Here is a 22,562-nt window from a genome sequence, read left to right as displayed (position 1 = left end):
GATAATGCCGTTGGCTCAACATGTGAACACATAGGGGTGGTCTGCTGTGGAACTTCAACAACGTACGATCAACGGTGCACCCCGAAACAATTGCGCGTGCACCAGCATTGTGCTCTTTCGTCATAGATGCTACAGATCACCTTGTATCCTACTTTACAGAGCAGATAAGCCTCCGAAACCCACGTTCTGTAAAGAATCTTGGACGTCCAGTCATTTAGCTCTCAGTGGTACTTTCACTGTTCTTCTACCTCTTTTCGCAGATGCTCACGACAGAACCACGTGAACATTCGACCAGATTCGACGTTTTATAGATACTCGATCACAGCTCTGTATAATAATAATCAGCCCTGCGTCAAAGTCGCTTAGTCCGCATCTCGTGATCGTGCGGTAGCGTTTTCGCTTCCCACGCCCGGGTTTCCGGGCTCGATTCCCGGCGGGGTCAGGGATTTTCTCTGCCTCGTGATGACTGGGTGTTGTGTGATGTCCTTAGGTTAGTTAGGTTTAAGTAGATCTAAGTTCTAGGGGACTGATGACCATAGATGTTAAGTCCCATAGTGCTCAGAGCCATTTGAACCATTTTTTGAATCAAAGTCGCTTATCTCAGTGGATGATGATGATGTTTGGTTTGTGAGGCGCTCAACTGCACGGTTATCAGCGGCCGTACAAATTCCCAACCTTTGCTCAGCCCAATCTCGCCACTTCCATGAATGATGATGAAACGATGAGAACAACACAACACCCAGTCATTATCTCAATGGGTTTCCCCATTTGCACCCTACGTCTTCGTTAGGATGATCCCCCGTCCGTGCTGCTCCGCTTACACACTGTTGTTACCGTGTCATGTTCCCGCAACGTCGCGCTGGACAGTTGTCATATCGTTTTTGCTGAACAATGTAAATGAGTACTGCGTCACCAAGCGCGGTGGGAGAAGGTTCTGCGCGATGGAGACGCTGTGTGCGGGAAGCGTAGAGTCTGGGAGTACTGACCTGCAGGATGGACTTGTCGAAGCTGGCGACGAGCGCGGCAGACGCGGAGCGGTGCTGGCTAGTGGCGGGGGCGGCGCTGGCGGAGGCTGCTGGCGCTGCTGCTGCTGCCGCCGGCGTGGGCGTGGGCGTCTGCACGTGCACTGACCGCAGAGGGCGCTCCCCCGCACTCACCGCCCCACTGCTCTCTGCAACCACACCAAAAAGTACCACTCTTTCACTCGTCTTTATTAAGTTTCGCAGACGCATTTGTGTTCGGCGAGCACCGTACGGCACTACTAGTATAATTATCCACCCTTCTAATCTATTAGCGTATGGCACGCGTGAGCGCCTATTGATACTCTTTTGTTTTACATCGGATTTCTCTAATTTTTTGTGTCGTGTTCATTATGTGAGACAGAAGTTCGAGGAAATGGTAAACTTTTTGACTCATTGTGCAACGAGATTTCACAATTTTTAGTAAGTCTGTGTGTGATGCTGAACATCTTTCTTGCAACATTTTCCAATGCAACATGTCGAGCTTCTCTGTGACACTGAACAAACCTGTCACGAATCCTGCAGTTTTTCGCATTTTGTCTGTCTCTACCGTTAATCCGAGATGCAAAGGGTGCCAGAACGACGAACAACACTCAAGAATTAGTGAACCAAGAGTTTCGTAAGCGACAAATTTCAGTGCGTTAACAACACCTTTTTAGGATTCATTCAATACACCAGACTCTTGCAACTGCCTTAGCCACGCTAAAATACTTGACCATTCAACCTTAATTCACTCCGGACAGAAATTCCTAAATACTTAAAGGTTGTATCTGTTTCCAGTAATCAGTAATGAATAGCAGACAGCGTACTCAAACGATGTACGTTTACGTTGCCTGTTTGTCGCGTTCATGTATACAAGCGAGCTTAATATTCTGTGAAAAAACTGTGTAAATGATAATCAAGTCCAACTCAACGTCGAATGAATATTCCCTTTTTCTTCCAGTGTTAAGAAATGGGCTACTGAATGTATGTGTTGACCATGAACTCACCCAACATAACGAGCGGTTACGTCGTTTAAAAACCTGTACGACGTATGAGATTGTACAATAAGGACTATTTCGTTCAAATGTTCACACAAATTCGTTGGTGGTTAAAGCGATTTCGACTGACCAGTTATTATCCATAGATGCCCGAGAATACTCATAAATATTTCATGGGCTACGCTGCGTCAGACGATGCCTCTATTAGGAGGCCTCTGGCAGATATGATGCTACACTTAGACTACGTTATTGTACTATCAGTACGACATTTTAAATACTTTCGCGAATGTAGGATGACCTCTGAAGATGAAGATCGCCTCCATCGGCAAGAGAAGGTCTCGGATATATGGCTGTGCTCACACGACCTGTAGGCGAGCAAAATAGTCCAAGATGCAGTATCGAGGCTCGAGATGAGTACGGGAGCGTCGGGCTCGGCTAGTCAACAACAGCTCATTTAAATACGATTAACAGGCACCTTTAACTAGTGGAAAAGTATCTTACTGTAATTATCAATTTTACGAAATTTATACTAAAACTAATTATTTCATTTGTGTAATTATCAGACAATAATCACACGTAAGAATATTAACATTAAAATCAGTTCAGCCATTAAATGTGAGATTGTCAAAATTTGATTATTTCATAAAACTTGAAAATTAAGGCTTTGGGTAGATTTCTGGGCAACTGACGCACTGAAAGTTACGTCCCCTCTCAAGATATCACGTTTCCATAAAAACTCCAAAAAGATTCACTTTATTTAATTCTGTAACTACAAGTTCTAGAATTTTCTATCATATACCATAATTATTTCGATTATTTGGTCAAAATGAGATGTACTTCAAAATACGTCAGCATCAAGATTCCTGTTGCAGATAACGAGATATTAATTATTTTGTATCAAGTATTGTTACTCACATTCGTCAAACAGAAGTTCGATGCTAAATTTGATGAGCAATTTTAGAAATCACATTTGTTATAATCAGTCATTTATTACCTTCAAATCTATAACTGTAATTTCTTATGAAACAAACGGTTTTAATTGTAACTCAATTGATGTGATTGTCTTTAACAATACTTTCAAAGAACTTATATTGTTAAAGTACATAGGCAGTGATCCGAAGAGCCCGGGTGTGCCAGTAGAGCGGCCATTGCTTTCAGTACATGATTTTTAAAGCCAGTGTATTGTATGAATGTACATTAACACAAAATATGTGTTGGCATAAATTATTAAATATCATCGGGTTTTCACACTGACTCCTGAGATTAATGCAGTGAAGCAGTTAATATCGTGCACCACAATTAACATTGAAATGGTGGAGAAAAGTCGTCGAAACCAACAAGATATGTAAACACACCAAGCATTTCATTAAACTTAACAGAGACTCGTAATCTGTGCCGCTTTTCCATTTCGCTATCCGTGCACGCATCACGACCCGACCCAAACTTTCATATGTCGTACATCCATTATGTATATTCCCGTACAGGCGAGGCATTTTATTTGAAAGTCGCTTCCCAATGTCGGCTGATAAATACGATACTGTAGTGCCTGTGTTATTACGAATTACGATGCGATGTTCCTTTAGACATACATGCATGCATGACACCGGGAAGCAACTTTCAAGTAAAATGTCTTACCTGTAAGGGAGAATATATAGTGGATGTACGAGTACAGGTCGTAGACGCATGGTTGAAGACATATGGAAGCTTGTGTCTGGCCGTAAGTAGTGCACGGATAACCAAATGGTAAGGCAATCGCTCGCGATAAGCGGGAAATCTAGGTTTGAGTCTCGGTCAAGCACAAATTTTCACTGTGGTCATTCCATTCTACAGCGGATGGTTGTCCATATCCCCAATTGCGAATACATTTAATATATTTCATAACGGCTGTAGTCGCCGCAGTGCCTGTTCCTTATGCATGCCGGCCGCGGTGGTCTCGCGGTTCTAGGCGCTCAGTCCGGAACCGCGCGACTGCTACGGTCGCAGGTTCGAATCCTGTCTCGGGCAAGGATTTGTGTGATGTCCTTAGGTTAGTTAGGTTTAAGTAGTTCTAAGTTCTAGGGGACTCATGACCACAGATGTTAAGTCCCATAGTGCTCAGAGCCATTTGAACCATTTGAACCTTATGCATGTACAACGGAAGTTTGCATCGTAAATCTGAATAACACAGGCACTGCGCTATCGCAAGGTCAAAAGAAAGAATTAGAAATTGTTTCTGTTAAAGTGCGGCACTTTCGAAATAGTTGTGTCTTCAGTTTGTCGCGGTATGCTGATGGAAGTTTCGTACGACATGACTGCCCTCGAATCTGACGTTACACACAGTTAGAGTATAGAAATATTGAAGAATACTCCAAAGAATTATTATACTTCCAGGACAACGGTGAGAAAATATTCATAAAAGAAATTTTATAAAGCGATGAATTTGATCAGGTTTTTGTAATGGCGTAACACCGATATGAGGAACCAAGTGCATAAGCAGCGGTCAGCCTATTTAAATGCTTAAGATGTACTAAAAGATTTACGAGATTAGACGGCATGAAAAATGACACAATCCGACAGAAATGAAAACATTTGAAAAGAAATGACAGCATGGTCTAATGCTCCGTCGACGACGAGGTCATTAGGGAGCACAAACTCTAATGGGGGAAGCATGTGAAAGATAATTGGTCGTGACTTTTCAAAGGAACCATCCTGGCATTCGCCTTAAACGATTGAGGATAATCATGGAAAACCACCTCTCTCGGTATAAGAACATTTGACGTGAATGATATACATGATGTCTTCATATGAAGTGGCCACCAATACACTTTACGATCTCTATTATCCACCACCGAGAGAGGAAAGATGAGGTGAGAAACGGAAATAAGGACAGACGAACCACAACAGGGAAGCCTGCCTTACTCTTGATAACCATGACAATTTCAGGTTCACAGATGCACAAATGCATCTCTTAAACGCATAATACTGGCATAGTCACACTGAACTGCTCAGGAAAGTTGATGAAGTTCATAGCCGTGATCTCCAAACTGTGTGAGATCGTGTCCCGTCCTCTTGGAAAACTGCAAATTTTTACGGATCAGCTTCTATATTTTGACACTGTTTGAAAAGCGAATTTGGTACAACTTTTTTAAATATTAGAATTGACCGTATATGTGCATATGTCGACATAAATTTGTCTTGAATGTAATTTTCTAAATTTATTAATTACTATGTGATTTACATAGTCCTTGTAACATAACCAATGAAGATGATTTCATTTCTATACTACTGGAATATTGTCCATTTATTCTCTCCAACAGCCGAAACACTTCCTTATCCACGAAAATAGAAAACTAAGAGTTTATAAAATTACATTACATTTAGTTACCGATTAACTTTTAGCACAACTAATGACAGCAACTTCACATACCCAACAGTTCAATGGCACTGGACCTCACATTCCCATGCAAACATTAAAATATAGACAAGTGGCATAATATCAGCATCAACAACAGCACGTTGAGTTTGTTTACAACCCAGTCAGTGGCTCTTGGACAACCAGAAATTAGGTTTCCATTATAGTAGATTTGCACTCATGCCGAATAATGGCGCACATCAACTTTCAGCATTTCACACTTCGAATTAATTATTGTGCCGAAAATTAGGGTCTACTAATTTAAGACATTGTCTTAAACAATTAAGGATAGTGAAAAAAAACGCACACACAGTTTTAATCTGCCACGAAGTTACAAATCAGCGCACACTCAGCTGAATTGTGATAATTCATTCAGTAATTTATAATAATTGTAGTTGAGATCATAAAAGTTAATGGGAAGAATGAAACAACTGATGGAGAAAGAATGCTAAAGAAATGATGAGCTTGTTAGCGACAGGTACGACAATGAGTATAGAAATAATTTAAGATTGAAACAGGAACTTCTCTTCAAATTTAAATAAATAATGCTTATTGAATTATTCTGATCCTCTGAGAGCTTGCTTTTTGTATCTGTTCATCGCGCAAGTCTCTGAATTTTTGCAGTGTTTTTCCTCGTGACTGGATTCTGAAATTTTACGTCGACTGTGGCTGGTATTGGTATTCGTAGATCTCATATTGCAGCTAATGGCTCCTGGTTAATTATTCATCCATTTTAGGTGGTTTTCCTACCAATATGTTACTGTATTAATTACTGTAGAAACTTTGACGTCGTAGTCTTCCGTTTTTCACTGTCCATCGACTGTACTTTCTAATTCGATTCACCCAGTGGCAACCACATGTTAATTCGATCACGAAACACGCAAAATCCGCGAGCGGCCACATTCGCGCACGCACCAGCTCCCACATTTTCACAATCAATACTTCACGTCGACTTCGCAAGCTTTTGTTACAAAGACATACACACCAGAATGAAATTTTCACTCTGCAGCGGAGTGAGCGCTGATATGAAACTTCCTGGCAGATTAAAACTGTGTGCCGGACCATGACTTGAACCAGGCAAAGGTCCCGCGTTCGAGTCTCGGTCCGACCCAATGTCTTAATCTGTCAAGAAGTTTCACACTCACAAATATGTTGACTATGATTTATACATAAATTTGAAATATCAAAGCTACAACGATACTAATAATTAGACATTTAAAAAAATAAAAGTGAAACAGGAGAATATAACATTCCGAAAGTTCGTCATAGCTGTATTATTTGTTCGAAAGAAAAGAAATTTTCTATTTGCGTACCACTGATATTAAAGGCGAAATAGCCACAGATCCACTTTCATGCATTACAGTAAGCAGGTATCAAGCAGGTAGCTTACTTTCTTTCAGTTTTCTCCAAAGTACATCCGTAGCAATTTGCAAGATGACAGCCTGTATTAACTCTCTGTAGTCATTAACACTGAGTTTATCCCGCCAAACCGGGTTCTTAAATGTCAACCGTTTTCTTGTGTAATAAAGGGGCTTAGATATCGCAACCCTAGCTCACTGTCCAGGTTTAGGATTTCCTCGAAGGATTGTTTTTACGATATCAGGTTCTTCCGACTTTAGCTGTTGGTCGAGCGGGAGCATTTCAGTGGTTCTCGGAGCCTTTGTTCCGTAATATGCGACGAATCTTCTCGGTCAGTAGTTTTTCGACCCACTTTTCTCATTTTATGTCATCTTGGCTTCACTTGTAAGAGCCGTCCTTACCCTTGACTCACGGGAAAATACGGAGATCTCTTGTAACGGATGCTTCAGTGTACTTCATGTCACAGTCCTGTACATCCTAGAACGGCGTTTCTCAACATTTTTTCCTTTGGAGACATCAAAGTACTTTTCAATCTTTTGCAACGCCCTTACCTGTGATTTTTCTCCTAGATGCAAAATAGCAAACACACAGAGTACATACAGTACACTTTTTTAAATTTTTGAACGACTGTGGGATATAAATTTTACCAATTCATTAGTCCAAAAAACAATTTTGTGGGGAATTTTTTGTTTTCTAGATATTTTATCTGTGGAAGATTAGAAGTCACTGAAAATCTCGCGACACACCTGACATGTATTCGCGTCACACTAATGAACTGCGACACGGCGGTTGAAAGACGCTGACCTAGGACACCGTGAAAAAATAAAAAATACGCTGTATGGGACAACACACAGCATTTGAAAACACTTCTGTAAAAGAGATAGGTATGTAACTGAGAGCACTTAAATGAGAGAACGAACGCTGTGTCGTATTTCATGTACCTGACGAGAACGATTGAAGTTCACAACTTCAATATAGGCTAATTAAAATATTAACAATTTTTAAATCGTGTAGTAAGCGGATGAACGCCGAATCATTAACAAAAAGAAACATGAAGAAATGCTGCAGCGTAATCTGTCATAGCCGCTACCACCACCACATACAGCAAGTAAGAAGATCCACACAAAAATATTACTGCTGTTTCTTACGTCACTGAAGAAATTTCGTCAAATTCCATGTATTAAACCTTGTGTTTTGTAACACCAAATATGCTAATGATTATATTGGGAACGGGTCTCTTTTTTTCTGTGATTTAACAGATTACCGTGTGGTTAACTCTACATGAGAAATTAACTGCTGTAGACATGGTTCTTTTTGGCAGAGAGCAGAGTCACATGCGTAATGTGGCCCAATCTGTCATACTGCGTGACTTTTAGAATACAAAAGCGATTGGAGGCCCGCACATTTCGTTGCAGGTGACGAAGGTAAAATAAACTGTGCGTTTAAATTCGCAAAATTTCGATTTACAAACGAATATCCACATGCCAACATTTTCAATTAATGTGCAGCGCTCACAGCCACTGAGAAAATCCCAATACTGGAGAGCATTTTTTTTTTTCGGCCCTGAAATTTCACACTTGATTCCCCTCTCTCCTAACGCGAAGACTGATGTTTTCTTTTTTCTTCTGATATGTTTGGGATTAAGTATACGACGATGTAGACACCTGTGTCTTCCGAGTGTAGCAGAATAGCTCTCTCGTGTAAAACTGAATGCAGAATCAACAAGCCATTTTATGTTTTCTTTTACACAGAGTAATGGTAAACTACTCTTGTGATTCGGTTATGCATCAAGGATAGGGGGCTTCCTCGGGAAATGGAGACGGATGCTGCCATGCCTGTGCGTTGGGAATCGACGACGGAATCCGTGCACCAGGATGATATACCGGATCCTTTCTTCAGCTCCGAAAGTGTTGAACTAGAAAACGACACAAAAACTTTTTTATTCGTCATCAGTCTTCTGGCTAGTTTGATGGGTCCCGCCACAAATTCCTCTCCTGTGCTAACCTCTTTAACCTCTTCATGCCAAAGTAGCACATGCAACCTACGTCCCCAATTATTTGCTGGATGTATTGCAATCTCTGTCTTCCTCTACAGTTTTTGCCCTCTGTAGCTCCCTCTAGTGCCATGGAAGTCATTCCCTCATGTCTTAACAGATTTCCTATCATCCTGTCTCTTCTCCTTATCAGTGTTTTCCACATATTCCTTCCCTCTCCGGTTCTGTGCAGAGCTTCCTCATTCCTTACTTCATCAGTCCACCTAATTTTCAACATTCGTCTGTAGCACTAAGTCTCAAATGCTTCGATTCTCTTCTGTTCCGATTTTCCCAATATCCATTTTGCACTACCATACTATGCTGTACTCCAGACGTACATTTTCTGAAATTTCTGCCGCAAATTAAGGCCGATATTTGATATTAGTAGACTTCTCTTGGCCAGGAATGGACTTTTTGTCATTTCTAGTCTGCTTTTGATATCCTCCTTGCTCCGTCCGTCATTGGTTATTTTACTGCCTATGTTGCAGAATTCTTAACTTTACCTACTTCGTGGCCATCAATCATGATGTTAAGTTTCTCGCTGTTCTCATTTCTCCTACTTCCCATTACCTTCGTCTTTCTTCGATTTAATCTCAACCCATACGGTGTACTCATTAGACTGTTCATTTCGTTCAGCAGATCACGTAATTCTTCTTCACTTTCACTCAGTATAGCAATGCCATCAGCGAATCGTATCACTGATATTCTTTCACCTTGAATTTTAATTCCACTCCTGAACCTTTCTTTTATTCCCATCATTCCTTCTTCGATTTACAGATTGAACAGTAGGGGCGAAAGGCTATATCCTTGTCTTACACCCTTTTTAATACGAGCACCTCGTTCGTGGTCGTCCACTCTGATTATTCCCTCTTGGGTGTTGTACATAACCCGTCTCACCCTATAGCTTACCCCTACTTTTCTCAGAATGTCGAACATGCCTTTACCTTTCCTAAAGCCAAACTCATCTAGCGCATCCTCAATTTTCTTTTCCATTCTTTTGTATATTATTCTTGTAAGCAGCTTCGATGCATGAGCTGTTAAGATAATCGTGCGGCAATTCTCGCACTTGTCAGCTCTTGCCGCCTTCGGAACTGTGTGGATGTTGCTTTTCCGAAAGTCAGATGACACGCCTCCAGACTCACACATTCTACACACCAACGTGAATAATAGTCTTTCTGTTGCCACTTCCCTCAATGATTTTAGAAATTCTGATGGAATGTTATCTATCCCTTCTGCCTTATTTGACCGTAAGTCGTCCAAAGCTCTTTTAAATTCTCATTCTAATACTGGATCCCCTATCCCTTCTAAATCGACTCCTTTTTCTTCTTCTATCACATTAGACAAATCTTCCCTCTCACAGAAGCTTTTAATGTATTATTTCCACCTATCCACTCTCTCGTCTACATTTAACAGTGGAATTCCCTTTGCACTCTATGTTATTACCTTTGCTTTTAATGTCACCGAAGGTTGTTTTGACTTTCCTGTATGCTGAGTCTGTCCTTCCGGCAATCATTTCTTTTTCCACGTCTTCGCATTTTTCCTGCAGCCATTTCGTCTTAGCTTCCCAGCACTTCTTATTTATTTCATCCCTCAGCGACTTTTATTTCTCTATTCCTGAGTTTCCCGGAACACTTTTGTACTTCCTCCTTTCATCTATCAGTTGAAGTATTTCTTCTGTTACCCATGGTTTCTTCGAAGTTACCTTACCTATGTTTTTCTTCCCAACTTCTATGATGGCCCTTTTTAGAGACGTCCATTCCTCTTGAACTGTACTGCCTACTGAGCTATTCCTTATTGCTGTATCTATAGCCTTAGAGAACTTCAACCGTATCTCATCATTCATTAGTACTTCCGCATCCCACTTCTTTGCGTATTGATTCTTCCTGACTAACGTCTTAAACTTTAGCCTATTCTTCATCACTACTATATTGTGATCTGAGTCTATGTCCGCTCCTGGGCATTCCTTACAATCCAGTATCTGAGTTCGGAATCTCTTTCCGACCATGATGAAATCCAACTGAAACCATCCCGTATCACCCGACCTTTTACAAGTATACCCCCTCCTCTTGTGAACAGAGTATTTGCTATTACTGGCTAAAACTTGTTACAGAACTCAATTAGTGTTTCTCCTCTCTCATTCCTAGAAGACATTATTTTGGCACGGTTCTGTAAAGGTTCGTATCTAACTTGACTGCAGTCAGCGCTGAAACCACAGCCGCAGCATGAAATCGTCGTAATTTCCCGTGAACATACTGACAAAGTAGAAAATCGGAGATATTTAGTGACTGCTAAAGCCGCAATATTTCTTGCCGCGATTAACACCGTTTAAGCTACAGTTTAGTGGAGTGGCAGACAACGATCGCTAGAAACTCGACGGAATTCCGTAATAAATAAAAACGATGTACACAGATTCCAGGAGGAAATAAGTACCCCCTATCTTGACCCCCACTGGAGACGCCTGAGGCCGCGGATAATCTGCTGATAACGCTCAGCACACTAGCTTGCTAAAGACGGAAGAGAAGGGGGACCCATAGCCAGATCGGACCCAGGCTGGATAAACGACCACTGTCATAATGCACCAGAAGATAGATAAAGTTAAGTTTTAGGCCGTTTCCACGCTAGTCTAGGCAAATGCCGTGTTCGTTCCTCATTTCTGTCTTAGAAAGACAAGGCAAAAACCGTTAACATGCGATTACATCCGGTTCACGCTATTTATAGACGGGTTTGGCACGCAGTTTTTCTCACTTACGAGGGAACCACCCCCACTCGTCATCACCGACTTCGTGCAAATATATGCTGCATGTAGGGCTTCTTGCCAGAAATGAAAATGGACGGGAATGGGTATTCCAGATGGCCAATCATTTTGAAAAAAAAAAAAAAACAGTTTGTGGCGCATGTCAGCTGCGTTATGAGCTGCAGTGTAGCTTCCAAGCAGCGGCGGCGCAGTGGACAGTGCAGAATGGTAATCCGAGGGTCGTGGGATCGAGTCCATGGGCGGAAACGTTTCTAAACTTTTATTTTCAATTTTTACGTTACTTAGGCTATAAATGAACAGAAAAAATGCCCTGTATGTTGTATTTATTATTATTTGCATAAAACACATGAAAAGGAAAGGCAAGGGAACATCTGGAATGGTAAATAAATTTCCGAGGAAGCACTGTGATTACGGTGTCCACGAGGATCCTGAAAATAGTTCTCCAAGTAGGGACTGTAATTAAAGCAAAGACGAATCCGTACTACGTTAGTTTTATTTTGAGTTTTGAGCAGCCCTCGGCAGCTGCACGCAAACAGTAGGTTCCCCGTGCGGGTAAAATCGACCTATCGAGAGACTTACGGAAATCATTTCCCAAGAGGACTGCATCAAAATATATTCTACTGTACTTTACCAACTATATTTACCAATATTTGGCGAACGGATGTCAAACTGTGCGATGAGAGAGAACCATTCAATGATGTGAACCAGGTTTGTTTTTTCATAGAAAATTTAGAGCAACCACGTCATCGTAAAAATATGGCGTTTATAACATGTGCTTGTTTACGAGTCAATTACTGCTTTTTTCTGCTTCGACGAGTATCATCGCAGCACGTGTAAAACATCAACTATAAAATAATGAAAGTATCTAATTTTACATACAAAGCTGTGTTGTACGAGGTAAAATCCCTCCCTGGAAATTTATTTGAAATCCCTAACTTCCCTTTGCCTTTCCTGAAAGCCTTCTAGGAAAATATTAATAAGTACAATGTAGTGAACATTGTTTCGGTTTAGTTGCAGCGCAAATACGTAAAACGCGAGAATCAGAAATGTTACAGAATAGGGGCTGACCATAACGAGTCTCGGATTATCGGATTACCGTTCAGCACTCTTTCCGCTGCACCGAGCGGTGCATGGTGAATATGCTAACGTAAAAAGCTCGTGCCTCGCCCAGCCTGTGGCAAAAATGTTTTGTTTTTTTTCGTAGCGATTGGCCATCTGGGGCTCCCGGTTCTGTTATTTTCATTTCTGGCCAAGCTCTGCATATACGGCAAATCTCGGAGATAGATGATGGCGACTAGGCGCGGCCCCCATGTTAAAGTAACTGACGTATACTGTGACACAACGAACATTTAACTACGTAATGGAAAGTAAATCTCCATGGATTATCGTGATTAGCGGATCGAGCATAAAAGGAACACATGCCGAAGAAAACGAAAGCGCAGAATGCACTTCAGGATGCTCACTTGGCGATTCGAACTGTATTGCTTTCGATTTACACTGCATCGCTTCACTCGCGCTTAGTATGTTAAATAGTAAATCAATGCCACTGCAGACATCAGCCCTTCCCATCAAATGTATTACTAACCACATTACGCAGTTTCCTGTGTAAACATTACTAGCTGCCCTACTGATCGCGTCTTTATGAAGTAATCTGAAGCAATATGCATCATTTTTTATCTTAGCAGTGGCTCAAATAGTGTTAGAAAAATTAAAGCTTATAGTTAGCTTCAAATAGCACATCTTTGAGTAGACGCGCTACTTCGTATCCTCAACATCAGCAGCAGCAGCAGCAGAAGAAGAAGAAGAAGAGAGGGAGAGAGACAGAGAGAGCATTACACAGATTGTTTTCTTTGAATTCCTCTTCATGCAGCGTTAATCGTCTTGGGGCTCCCATTGCTTTAACTAATACTACTACTACCACCACTACCACCACCGCTAAGTCGAGAGTCCTTCCATGGATCAATCTCGCCGTGAAGAGGCTTTTTCGAAACAAACTCTGGAACTGGAAATGAGAGTTCATTCAGTACCAGCAGTTACGGAGCAGACGCGTCGTCCATTACAAAATTAATTACGAACGCCGCTGTGCTGTGGCATTGGCTTTCGTAACACACTGCTAGCTCCATTTGACTCACTCCTCACGAACTGTTTTCTTCTTGGCCTAGTTGTTTCTTTGCTCCTAACGAAACGGCAAACGATATAATGTACAGTAACACTAAAAAATGGTTCAAATGGCTCTGAGAACTATGGGACTTAACTTCTTAGGTCATCAGTCCCCTAGAACTTAGAACTACTTAAACCTAACTAACCTAAGGACATCACACACATCCATGCCCGAGGCAGGATTCGAACCTGCGACCATAGCGGTCGCGCGGTTCCAGACTGTAGCGCCTAGAACCGCTAGGCCACCCCGGCCGGCCTACAGTAACACTAAAAGCGAAGAAGAATCTGCGCCATAACAAATTTCGTACCTCACTAAGCACAAAAGCTATTTTCGGAGTAGTTTGTATCACCAAACAGCCGTTTCCAGGAGTGTATTTTGTATGCAGTCAGACTTAACTCATCATACGTACCTCGAACGCGAGTTACTATGTTCCTCATTCCTTACGAAGTTCTGTGAAAAGAAAGTACTTTTTACGAGAAATAATTTTCCGCTGGAGAGGAGCATTTCAGGAACATACACTTCTGGAAATTGAAATAAGAACACCGTGTTTTTCATTGTCCCAGGAAGGGGAAACTTTATTGACACATTCCTGGGGTCAGATATATCACGTGGTCACACTGACAGAACCACAGGCACACAGACACAGGCAACAGAGCATGCACATTGTCGGCACTAGTACAGTGTATATCCACCTTTCGCAGCAATGCAGGCTGCTATTCTCCCATGGAGACGATCGTAGAGATGCTGGATGTAGTCCTGTGGAACGGCTTGCCATGCCATTTCCACCTGGCGCCTCAGTTGGACCAGCGTTCGTGCTGGAAGTGCAGTCCGCGTGAGACGACGCTTCATCCAGTCCCAAACATGCTCAATGGGGGACAGATCCGGAGATCTTGCTGGCCAGGGTAGTTGACTTACACCTTCTAGAGCACGTTGGGTGGCACGGGATACATGCGGACGTGCATTGTCCTGTTGGAACAGCAAGTTCCCTTGCCGGTCTAGGAATGGTAGAACGATGGCTTCGATGACGGTTTGGATGTACCGTGCACTATTCAGTGTCCCCTCGACGATCACCAGAGGTGTACGGCCAGTGTAGGAGATCGCTCCCCACACCATGATGCCGGGTGTTGGCCCTGTGTGCCTCGGTCGTATGCAGTCCTGATTGTGGCGCTCACCTGCACGGCGCCAAACACGCATAAGAACATAATTGGCACCAATGCAGAAGCGACTCTCATCGCTGAAGAAGACACGTCTCCATTCGTCCCTCCATTCACGCCTGTCGCGACACCACTGGAGGCGGGCTGCACGATGTTGGGGCGTGAGAGGAAGACGGCCTAACGGTGTGCGGGACCGTAGCCCAGCTTCATGGAGACGGTTGCGAATGGTCCTCGCCGATACCCCAGGAGCAACAGTGTCCCTAATTTGCTGGGAAGTGGCGGTGCGGTCCCCTACGGCACTGCGTAGGATCCTACGGTCTTGGCGTGCATCTGTGCGTCGCTGCGGTCGGGTCCCAGGCCGACGGGCACGTGCACCTTCCGCCGACCACTGGCGACAACATCGATGTACTGTGGAGACCTCACGCCCCTCGTGTTGAGCAATTCGGCGGTACAAAGTCCGTCAGCTGCACATACGGTGCACGTCCACGCTGTCGCGGCATGCTACCAGTGTTAAAGACTGCGATGGAGCTCCGTATGCCACGGCAAACTGGCTGACACTGACGGCGGCGGTGCACAAATGCTGCGCAGCTAGCGCCATTCGACGGCCAACACCGCGGTTCCTGGTGTGTCCGCTGTGCCGTGCGTGTGATCATTGCTTGTAGAGCCTTCTCGCAGTGTCCGGAGCAAGTATGGTGGGTCTGACACACCGGTGTCAATGTGTTCTTTTTTCCATTTCCAGGAGTGTAAGACCAGAGCTACACGAGATTGTCCTAGAGATACTGACCACATTTATACTTTTACTTATAATTCTTCGCTTCCTTCGTTACAAATTTTCTTCGTATACACTTCCTTGCGTCCGGTGCAACAATTCTTGCACTCTCTTGATGGATGGACATGCCGCGCCCCTATAAAAAAAAATTCTGGCAGTCTGCACGTTAAGTGCGATTGAAATCTTTGAGCTATCCGCATTACGAAATACACAAGCTGGACAATGAAAGCGCCGCGTAACAAATACTTCTGTTGCAGCGTGAGCATCTCCGGCGGCGAGCAGCGGATGAACATTTTACAGCGCTCCGGAAATAAACCTGTCGATTCGACACTACGGCTGGCTGCTGACGCAAACAGCGCTGAGTAGTGCACAGTGCTTCAGGCTAATTCGAGAACAAGCAGAAAACTGTAACGTCCCCGATGAAATCATCGCAAACGGTATGACACTCAGAAGAAGTTCAGCAACATGCAGATTTGCTCCTCAATTTGGTCCTACGGAACTACAGGTGTAAAATATAAAAACGCGGAGTCATATTCTGCCCCTTAGTCACACAGAGAACGAGGGAGAGCAGCACTGGAAGAAGATTCAGTTGCCTTCCTCTGATCTGACAAGAAATGACAAATGTATAAGTGTATCGTTGAAGGGCAGTGATTAGTGTTCGAGCAGTGAGTGACGATTGCAGGATGGAAAGACGATTAAGGTTTAGAGTATCATCGACGACGAGGTTATTAGAGAGGGAGCTTAAGTTCAGAGTGGGAAAGACAAAAGAATATGTCGTTTTAAAAGAACCTTTCCGGTAAATGTCTTAAACGGTCGTCCTCCAGCGTGCGAGTCCAGTTTCTTACCACTGCGCCCCCTCGCTCTGTTTCACGTGACTGAGTTGTTGTGAATGAGTATGGAACGATAGCAAGGAAGACGGTGAAACCCAAGTTACGGTGAATCGCGGTATTGGCACGTTACATGCAGAGGCATGCTAATGTTCTCTCCCAATGGACAAATGACCAGTAGATCCACACGACCTCCTGGTGTAGAGTTTGGAAATTTAACCCAGGTGTGGTGATCAGGAACTTTCACATTTCTACTCTCTTCGCCCAAAATATATGTGCCATAAAAATTTCTTTCACTACAAATATTCACATTAGCTATCCACAAGTCGAGAGCTACCGCACAAAAGTGCATTATAGATATCAGCTACGGCGGCAGTTAATCATGAAATTATGGGGTCGTAGCAATGCCAGGCCTGGATAACACCTCCAACTGCCGTATTAGATGTTATTTATAAAGACCTGAGCCCTGATCGTCACATATCCGTTTCTTGTCACCTCTGCCGTAAGTAATGCATGAGAGACAAGCCCATATATCTGACTAAAAGAACCCAAGTGTTATACATGTCGGCGAATGTCCTATAGAAGCAAAATTGATATCGCGAGTGGAACATGGCGGCGTGAAAAGGACATCTAATATTTTAACTATATAAAAAATTATCAGAAGCACTATAAGTTTATCAGCTGACAATAATGTTTTCTACAGGAAAGTATCGTCGCAGAACGATGGTAAGGAAATGCAAAAAGACGTGAACAAAATTTTCACTTGGTATAATGAATAGCAACTCTCTCTAAATGTGAATAAATGTAAAAAAAAATATCTTTAACAGAGAGAGAGAACCAACGTTGTGGACACTTTGCAATAATTGAAGCGCGTCATCAACTCCGAACGCCCAGGAATGCTGACAGACGGCATCATTCTGTTGCAGGGTAATGCCGGCCTTAAGTTGCCAAGGTTATTTGGACTACACTGCAGAAGTGTCGCTGGGAAGCCCTCCCACATCCTCCATACACTCCCGATCTCTCCCCGCGTGATTTCCGTATTTTTGGACTCGTCAAGACAGACACTCGTGGTCATCGATTTGCTTCGGACGAAGAGGTGTGTGATTGCGTACAACCACGGTTCCGTAAGCGACCTCACAACATTTTCCACTTAGGCATTGACGATATTGTCTCACTGTGTGATAAATGGATGAACTGTCATCGCGATTACTTTTCAACTGATAAACAGTTTACTTACTTCTTTCTATCTGTCTCGTTATATTTGACTGCCCGTTATACGGTACTCGTGAACAACTTGAACTAACGTTACTTCACATAAGTATTTAGGGGGCGATATGAAAAGGGACGATTATGCAAAACCGCCATCAGGGAAAGTGAATGGGAGGCAGATTAGTTGGAACGGTTCTGGATACGCGTAACGCAGCCATGAAGAAAATCGTATACATGACGACAGTGTGACAAATTCTACACTATTCCTCCGCATCACAAAAGACAACTAAGCACGCATCACAAAAGAAACCCAACCAATTCAGAGACGTTCTGCTAGAATCGTCACTGCCCGTACTGAAGTTCGACAGAAGTTCTTTTGTGGTTGAATTTTATTTCAACGAACTAGTTTCTGGCTTTTGTCATCATTCCACAAAAGACATATTTCCTATAATTACTTACTTGCAGTGCATATTTTAGTGTTTTATGAATATGTGATTTTTCAATTTTGTATGTAACGTTCTCTAGCCTATCGTATTGACGATATTTCTTAATGTTCATCTAATAAGACGGTTACATGACCTACACTATGTGATCAGAAGTATCCGGACACCTGGCTGAAAATGACGTACAAGTTAGTGGCCCCCTCCATCGATAATGCTGAAATTCAATATGGTGTTGGCCCACTCTCAATCTTGGTGACAGCTTCCACTCTCGCAGGCATACGTTTAATCAGGTGCTCGAATATTTCTTGGGGAATGGAAGCCCATTCTTCACGGAGTGCTGCTCTGAGGTGAGGAATCGATATCGATCGGTGAGGTCTGGCATGAAGTCCGCGTTCCCAAACATCTCAGAGGTGTTCTATAGGATTCAGGTCACGTCTCTATGCAGGCCAGTCCATTACAGGGATGTTATTGTTGTGTAACCACTCAGCCACAGACCGTGCATTATGAACTGATGCTCGATCGTGTTGAAAGATGCAATCGCCATCCCCGAATTACTCTTCAACAATGGGAAGCAAGAAGATGCTTAAAACACCAATGTAGGCTTGTGCTGTGGTAGTGCCACGCAAAACAACAAGAGGCGCAAGCCCCCTCCATGAAAAACATGACCACACCGTAACACCACCGCCTCCGAATTTTACTGTTGGCACTACACACACTGGCAGATAACGCTCACCGGGCATTCGCCATACCCACACCCTGCCATCGAATCGCCACATTGTGTACCGTAATTCGTCACTGCACACAACGTTTTTCCACTGTTCAATCGTCCAATGTTTACCACTCCTTACACCAAGCGAGGCGTCGTTTGGCATTTACCGGCGTGATGTGTGGCTTATGAGCAGCCGCTCGACCATGAAATCCAAGTTTTCTCACCTCCCGCCTAACTGCCATAGTACTTGGAGTGGATCCTGATGCAGTCTGGAATTCAACACAGCACTACTGAATACGTCCATCACCTACCCATACTTCAACTAAGAACGTACTAGACCGCGCAGAGGCAAAAACTATACCACGGCAAGACCAATGATTGTTTAACAATGACCTAACTTGCTCTCTCTTTGATATGCACGTCGCTGACAACACAAAAACCAACCGACATGAGCACCTTACAGATGTAGAAGCACAACTACCAACTTTCGTTTATGTCGCATAACTCCACCTTCGTGTTCTAATTTAGTAAAAAAATCATTATGCTGATTACAAATATGTATATGTGAGTCATGTAATCGTACTATTACGTATAAGGCATGTCGAATTACAATGAACTGAAAAACCACTGTAAGTAACTTATGATAAAAATGTCTTTTGTTAAATACAGATACCGCCGATGACGCGAAACGCCCGAATCTAGTCCGGTGAAATAAAATACTACAGCAAAGCAGCTTTTTTCGAACAATTAACTAATAATTTGACATATTTAAAATTTCTACAAGCTGCAGAGCACCAAACGTAGGCCTACAGACATTCTTGTAACAGAAATGGTCCAGGAATTTAAATAGGAATCCATGTAAAAAAAAAAAAAAAAAAAAAAAAGGCGAAGTAGTTCTCTCGAAGCCATGTTCGTTAACGCCATGTTCTAAGAAGACTAGGTTACATTATACTGCCAGTATCTCATATCTCGCGTAGGCATGTGATAGTAACACGAGAGAGATTAAGGTAAGTACAGAAACATATGCAGGGTATTTGAAAAAAAAAGTGTCATATAATTATCAATCCGGAAGCCAATACATGCTCAGTTATGGAACGTTTTATTTTTGACGAGTAATGAGTGGTATTTGGTGCTGTTGGTCGTCTTACGGTTGCATTTCACTGTGCATGTCTTTGCAGGACACTGTTGGTGGATTCCCGGTTATGAGGTCAGTTAACGGCATTGGTGTGTGCTCAACCAATCGGCAACGCGCAGACGTTACAGAGGCCTGTGACCAATGCATGCGACGCAGTCCGTATGGAGCCAGGCGTATTTGAAAGAGTGCGTGATTCACCGCGAAGAAGAGCTGAAGGAAAGAGGAAGAGGTGGACAGTGACAGGGGGAGGAATAGATAGGCATAGAGGGGCGGGTGGAGACGGTGAACAGAGAGAAGCAGAGGAAGAAATGCACAGAGAAAGGGAAGAGGAGGTCGCTGTTAGACGACAGATTGGCGCATAACTCAATACGTGTTGGTTATAGGAATGGGAAATGGCTCTAAATATAAAAAAATATGAGTTACTGCGGATGAGTAAGGAAAACAAACCTGTAGCCTTCCGATGAAGCGTTAGTGCTGTTCAAATGGCTCTGAGCAGTATTGGACTTAACATCTGGGGTCGCCGGCCGCGGTGGTCTCGCGGTTCTAGGTGCGCAGTCCGGAACCGTGTGACTGCTACGGTCGCAGGTTCGAATCCTGCCTCGGGCATGGATGTGTGTGATGTCCTTAGGTTAGTTAGGTTTAAGTGGTTCTAAGTTCTAGGGGACTGATGACCACAGCAGTTGAGTCCCATAGTGCTCAGAGCCATTTGAACCATTTTTTGAACCATCTGGGGTCATCAGTCCCCTAGAACTTAGAACTACTTAAACCTAACTAACCTAATGACATCACACACATCCGTGCCGGTAACAGGATTCGAACCTGCGACCGTAGCGGTCGCGCGGTTCCAGACTGAAGCGCCTAGAACCGCTCGGCCACAACGGCCGGCACCCAAGTATTGCGGATACGCTTCGCGAACTTAAAAGGGAGGGAAGGCGACATTGTTTTCGAGGAACACTATCGAAAAAATTTAGAGAACCGGAATTTGAAGTTAACTGCATAAATTTCGAGTTCGGACCATGAATATAAAATACGAGAAATCAGAGCACATGCGGAGGCATGTAGACAGTCGGTTTTCCCTCTCACTGTTTGCAAGTGGAACAGGAAAGGAAATTACTAGTAGTTGTGCAGGGTACCCTACGCCACGCTCCATAATGTGGCTTGCGGAGTTTGTATGTAGATGTAGATTGGTTTCCGGCCATATCGTAACTGGAACTTTTGTTCAACGAGTTTTGACCAATACTACCTCCTGTAGGAATACGTGTCGGTTTTTTAAACATTTTTCCCTCGCTCAGTAGGCGAAGGGAGTACGACAGAAAACACGGTCCGGCACCCAACTACCGTGTCACGACCGTCTTCAGGTCACGAGCTCATGCGCAGACGCAAAGCTAAAAACATAAAAAGCGACAACGAAAGGTCGGATTAGGGGCGAGTGGTGACACTGAGCTGGTGTGGCAGCGACAAGTGCCGTCTAAGGGGTTAATTGACCGAGGCCGGGCGGAAGGAGTGGGTGGGCTTAACCCGAGGGCCGTCGTGTTTTCCTAACGTTATTGGATTCGGCCGCAAATCCGCTCCAGCGAGGCGCAACAAAACGAAAAAACGCTTCCGAGAACGAGAAAAGAGGAATGTCAAGGGAACAGCGAACCCACCCAGCACTGCCTCTCTGGCCGAAAACGATTTTTCGCTTACTTGTGTCTCGCTGAAGACGATATATGGTCGAAATTATTTCTCCTTTCTTGCGAAAGACATTCTCCGCTTCGAGGTAGTAACGGAAATTTATTTCTATTTAATTTTATGAGATAGCGTCCTTTCTGCGTTCTTCAGAGTAAAGCCTTTATACAACTGGAAAAACGCCACAATACCAATAAAAATGCACACAAACGGTAAAAGATAAAAGTTTCCGATTTACGCCCGGCAGCGTTCATGTTTTATTGTGAGTGTGACAAAGACTGAAGAAAAAACTGCTACAGAACAATATATATGCCACGCGGTTTGAAGCGCCATATCACGGACTGCGCGGCCCCTCCCGTTGCAGGTTCGAGTCCTCCCTCGGGCATGGGTGTGTGCTGTTCTTAGCATAGGTTAGTTTAAGTTAGTTTAATTAGTGTGTAAGTCTAGGGACCGCTGACCTAAGCAGTTTGGTCCCTTAGGAATTCTCTCTCTCTCTCTCTCTCTCTCTCTCTCTCTCTCTCTCTCTCTCTCTCACACACACACACACACACACACACACACACATACAATACAATACAATATATATGAAGCACGAAATCTCTTGGGAGTATAAGCAAACGATTTAGAAACAACAAACAGAAGGGGAACCACAAAATGCACTGACCTGTATGAAAATTTCAAAACCGAAGAAAACACACCTCACTCGAACGAAGTTTACATCACAGATTATGTACAAATGATTAGAATTACAAAACTATGCTTTCGATTTCGATAATTCAGCATGATGTGAATCCTTCACGTCCTACAATTAGATCTTCCGGAAGTTCTACCTGCGAATCAAATATGGCATACACTGGGTCCGTAACCCTTTGTAAGTATATCAGAATTTGTCACAGAGTTTGACTTAATTTTATGCTGACGAATACGAGTACGGGAAAAGACAAGAGAGAA

General features: G+C 43.2%; 1 protein-coding gene across 1 annotated transcript in view; it reads right to left on the bottom strand.

Annotated features, from left to right (window-relative positions):
• The window catches only part of LOC126299170 (dystrophin, isoforms A/C/F/G/H), a 2,370,611-nt gene that overhangs the window by 1,282,184 nt on the left and 1,065,865 nt on the right, over positions 1–22,562 (bottom strand). Inside the window, exon 49 of the mRNA XM_049990931.1 lies at positions 987–1,171. Within this exon, the coding sequence (XP_049846888.1) occupies positions 987–1,171 (185 nt within the window). The remainder of the gene's footprint in view (positions 1–986; positions 1,172–22,562) is intronic.

The sequence above is a fragment of the Schistocerca gregaria genome, chromosome X (genome assembly GCF_023897955.1).
Source record: "Schistocerca gregaria isolate iqSchGreg1 chromosome X, iqSchGreg1.2, whole genome shotgun sequence".
Taxonomy (NCBI): domain Eukaryota; kingdom Metazoa; phylum Arthropoda; class Insecta; order Orthoptera; family Acrididae; genus Schistocerca; species Schistocerca gregaria.
Note: the sequence above shows the minus strand (reverse complement) of the source record. Positions and strands in the feature narration are given on the sequence as shown.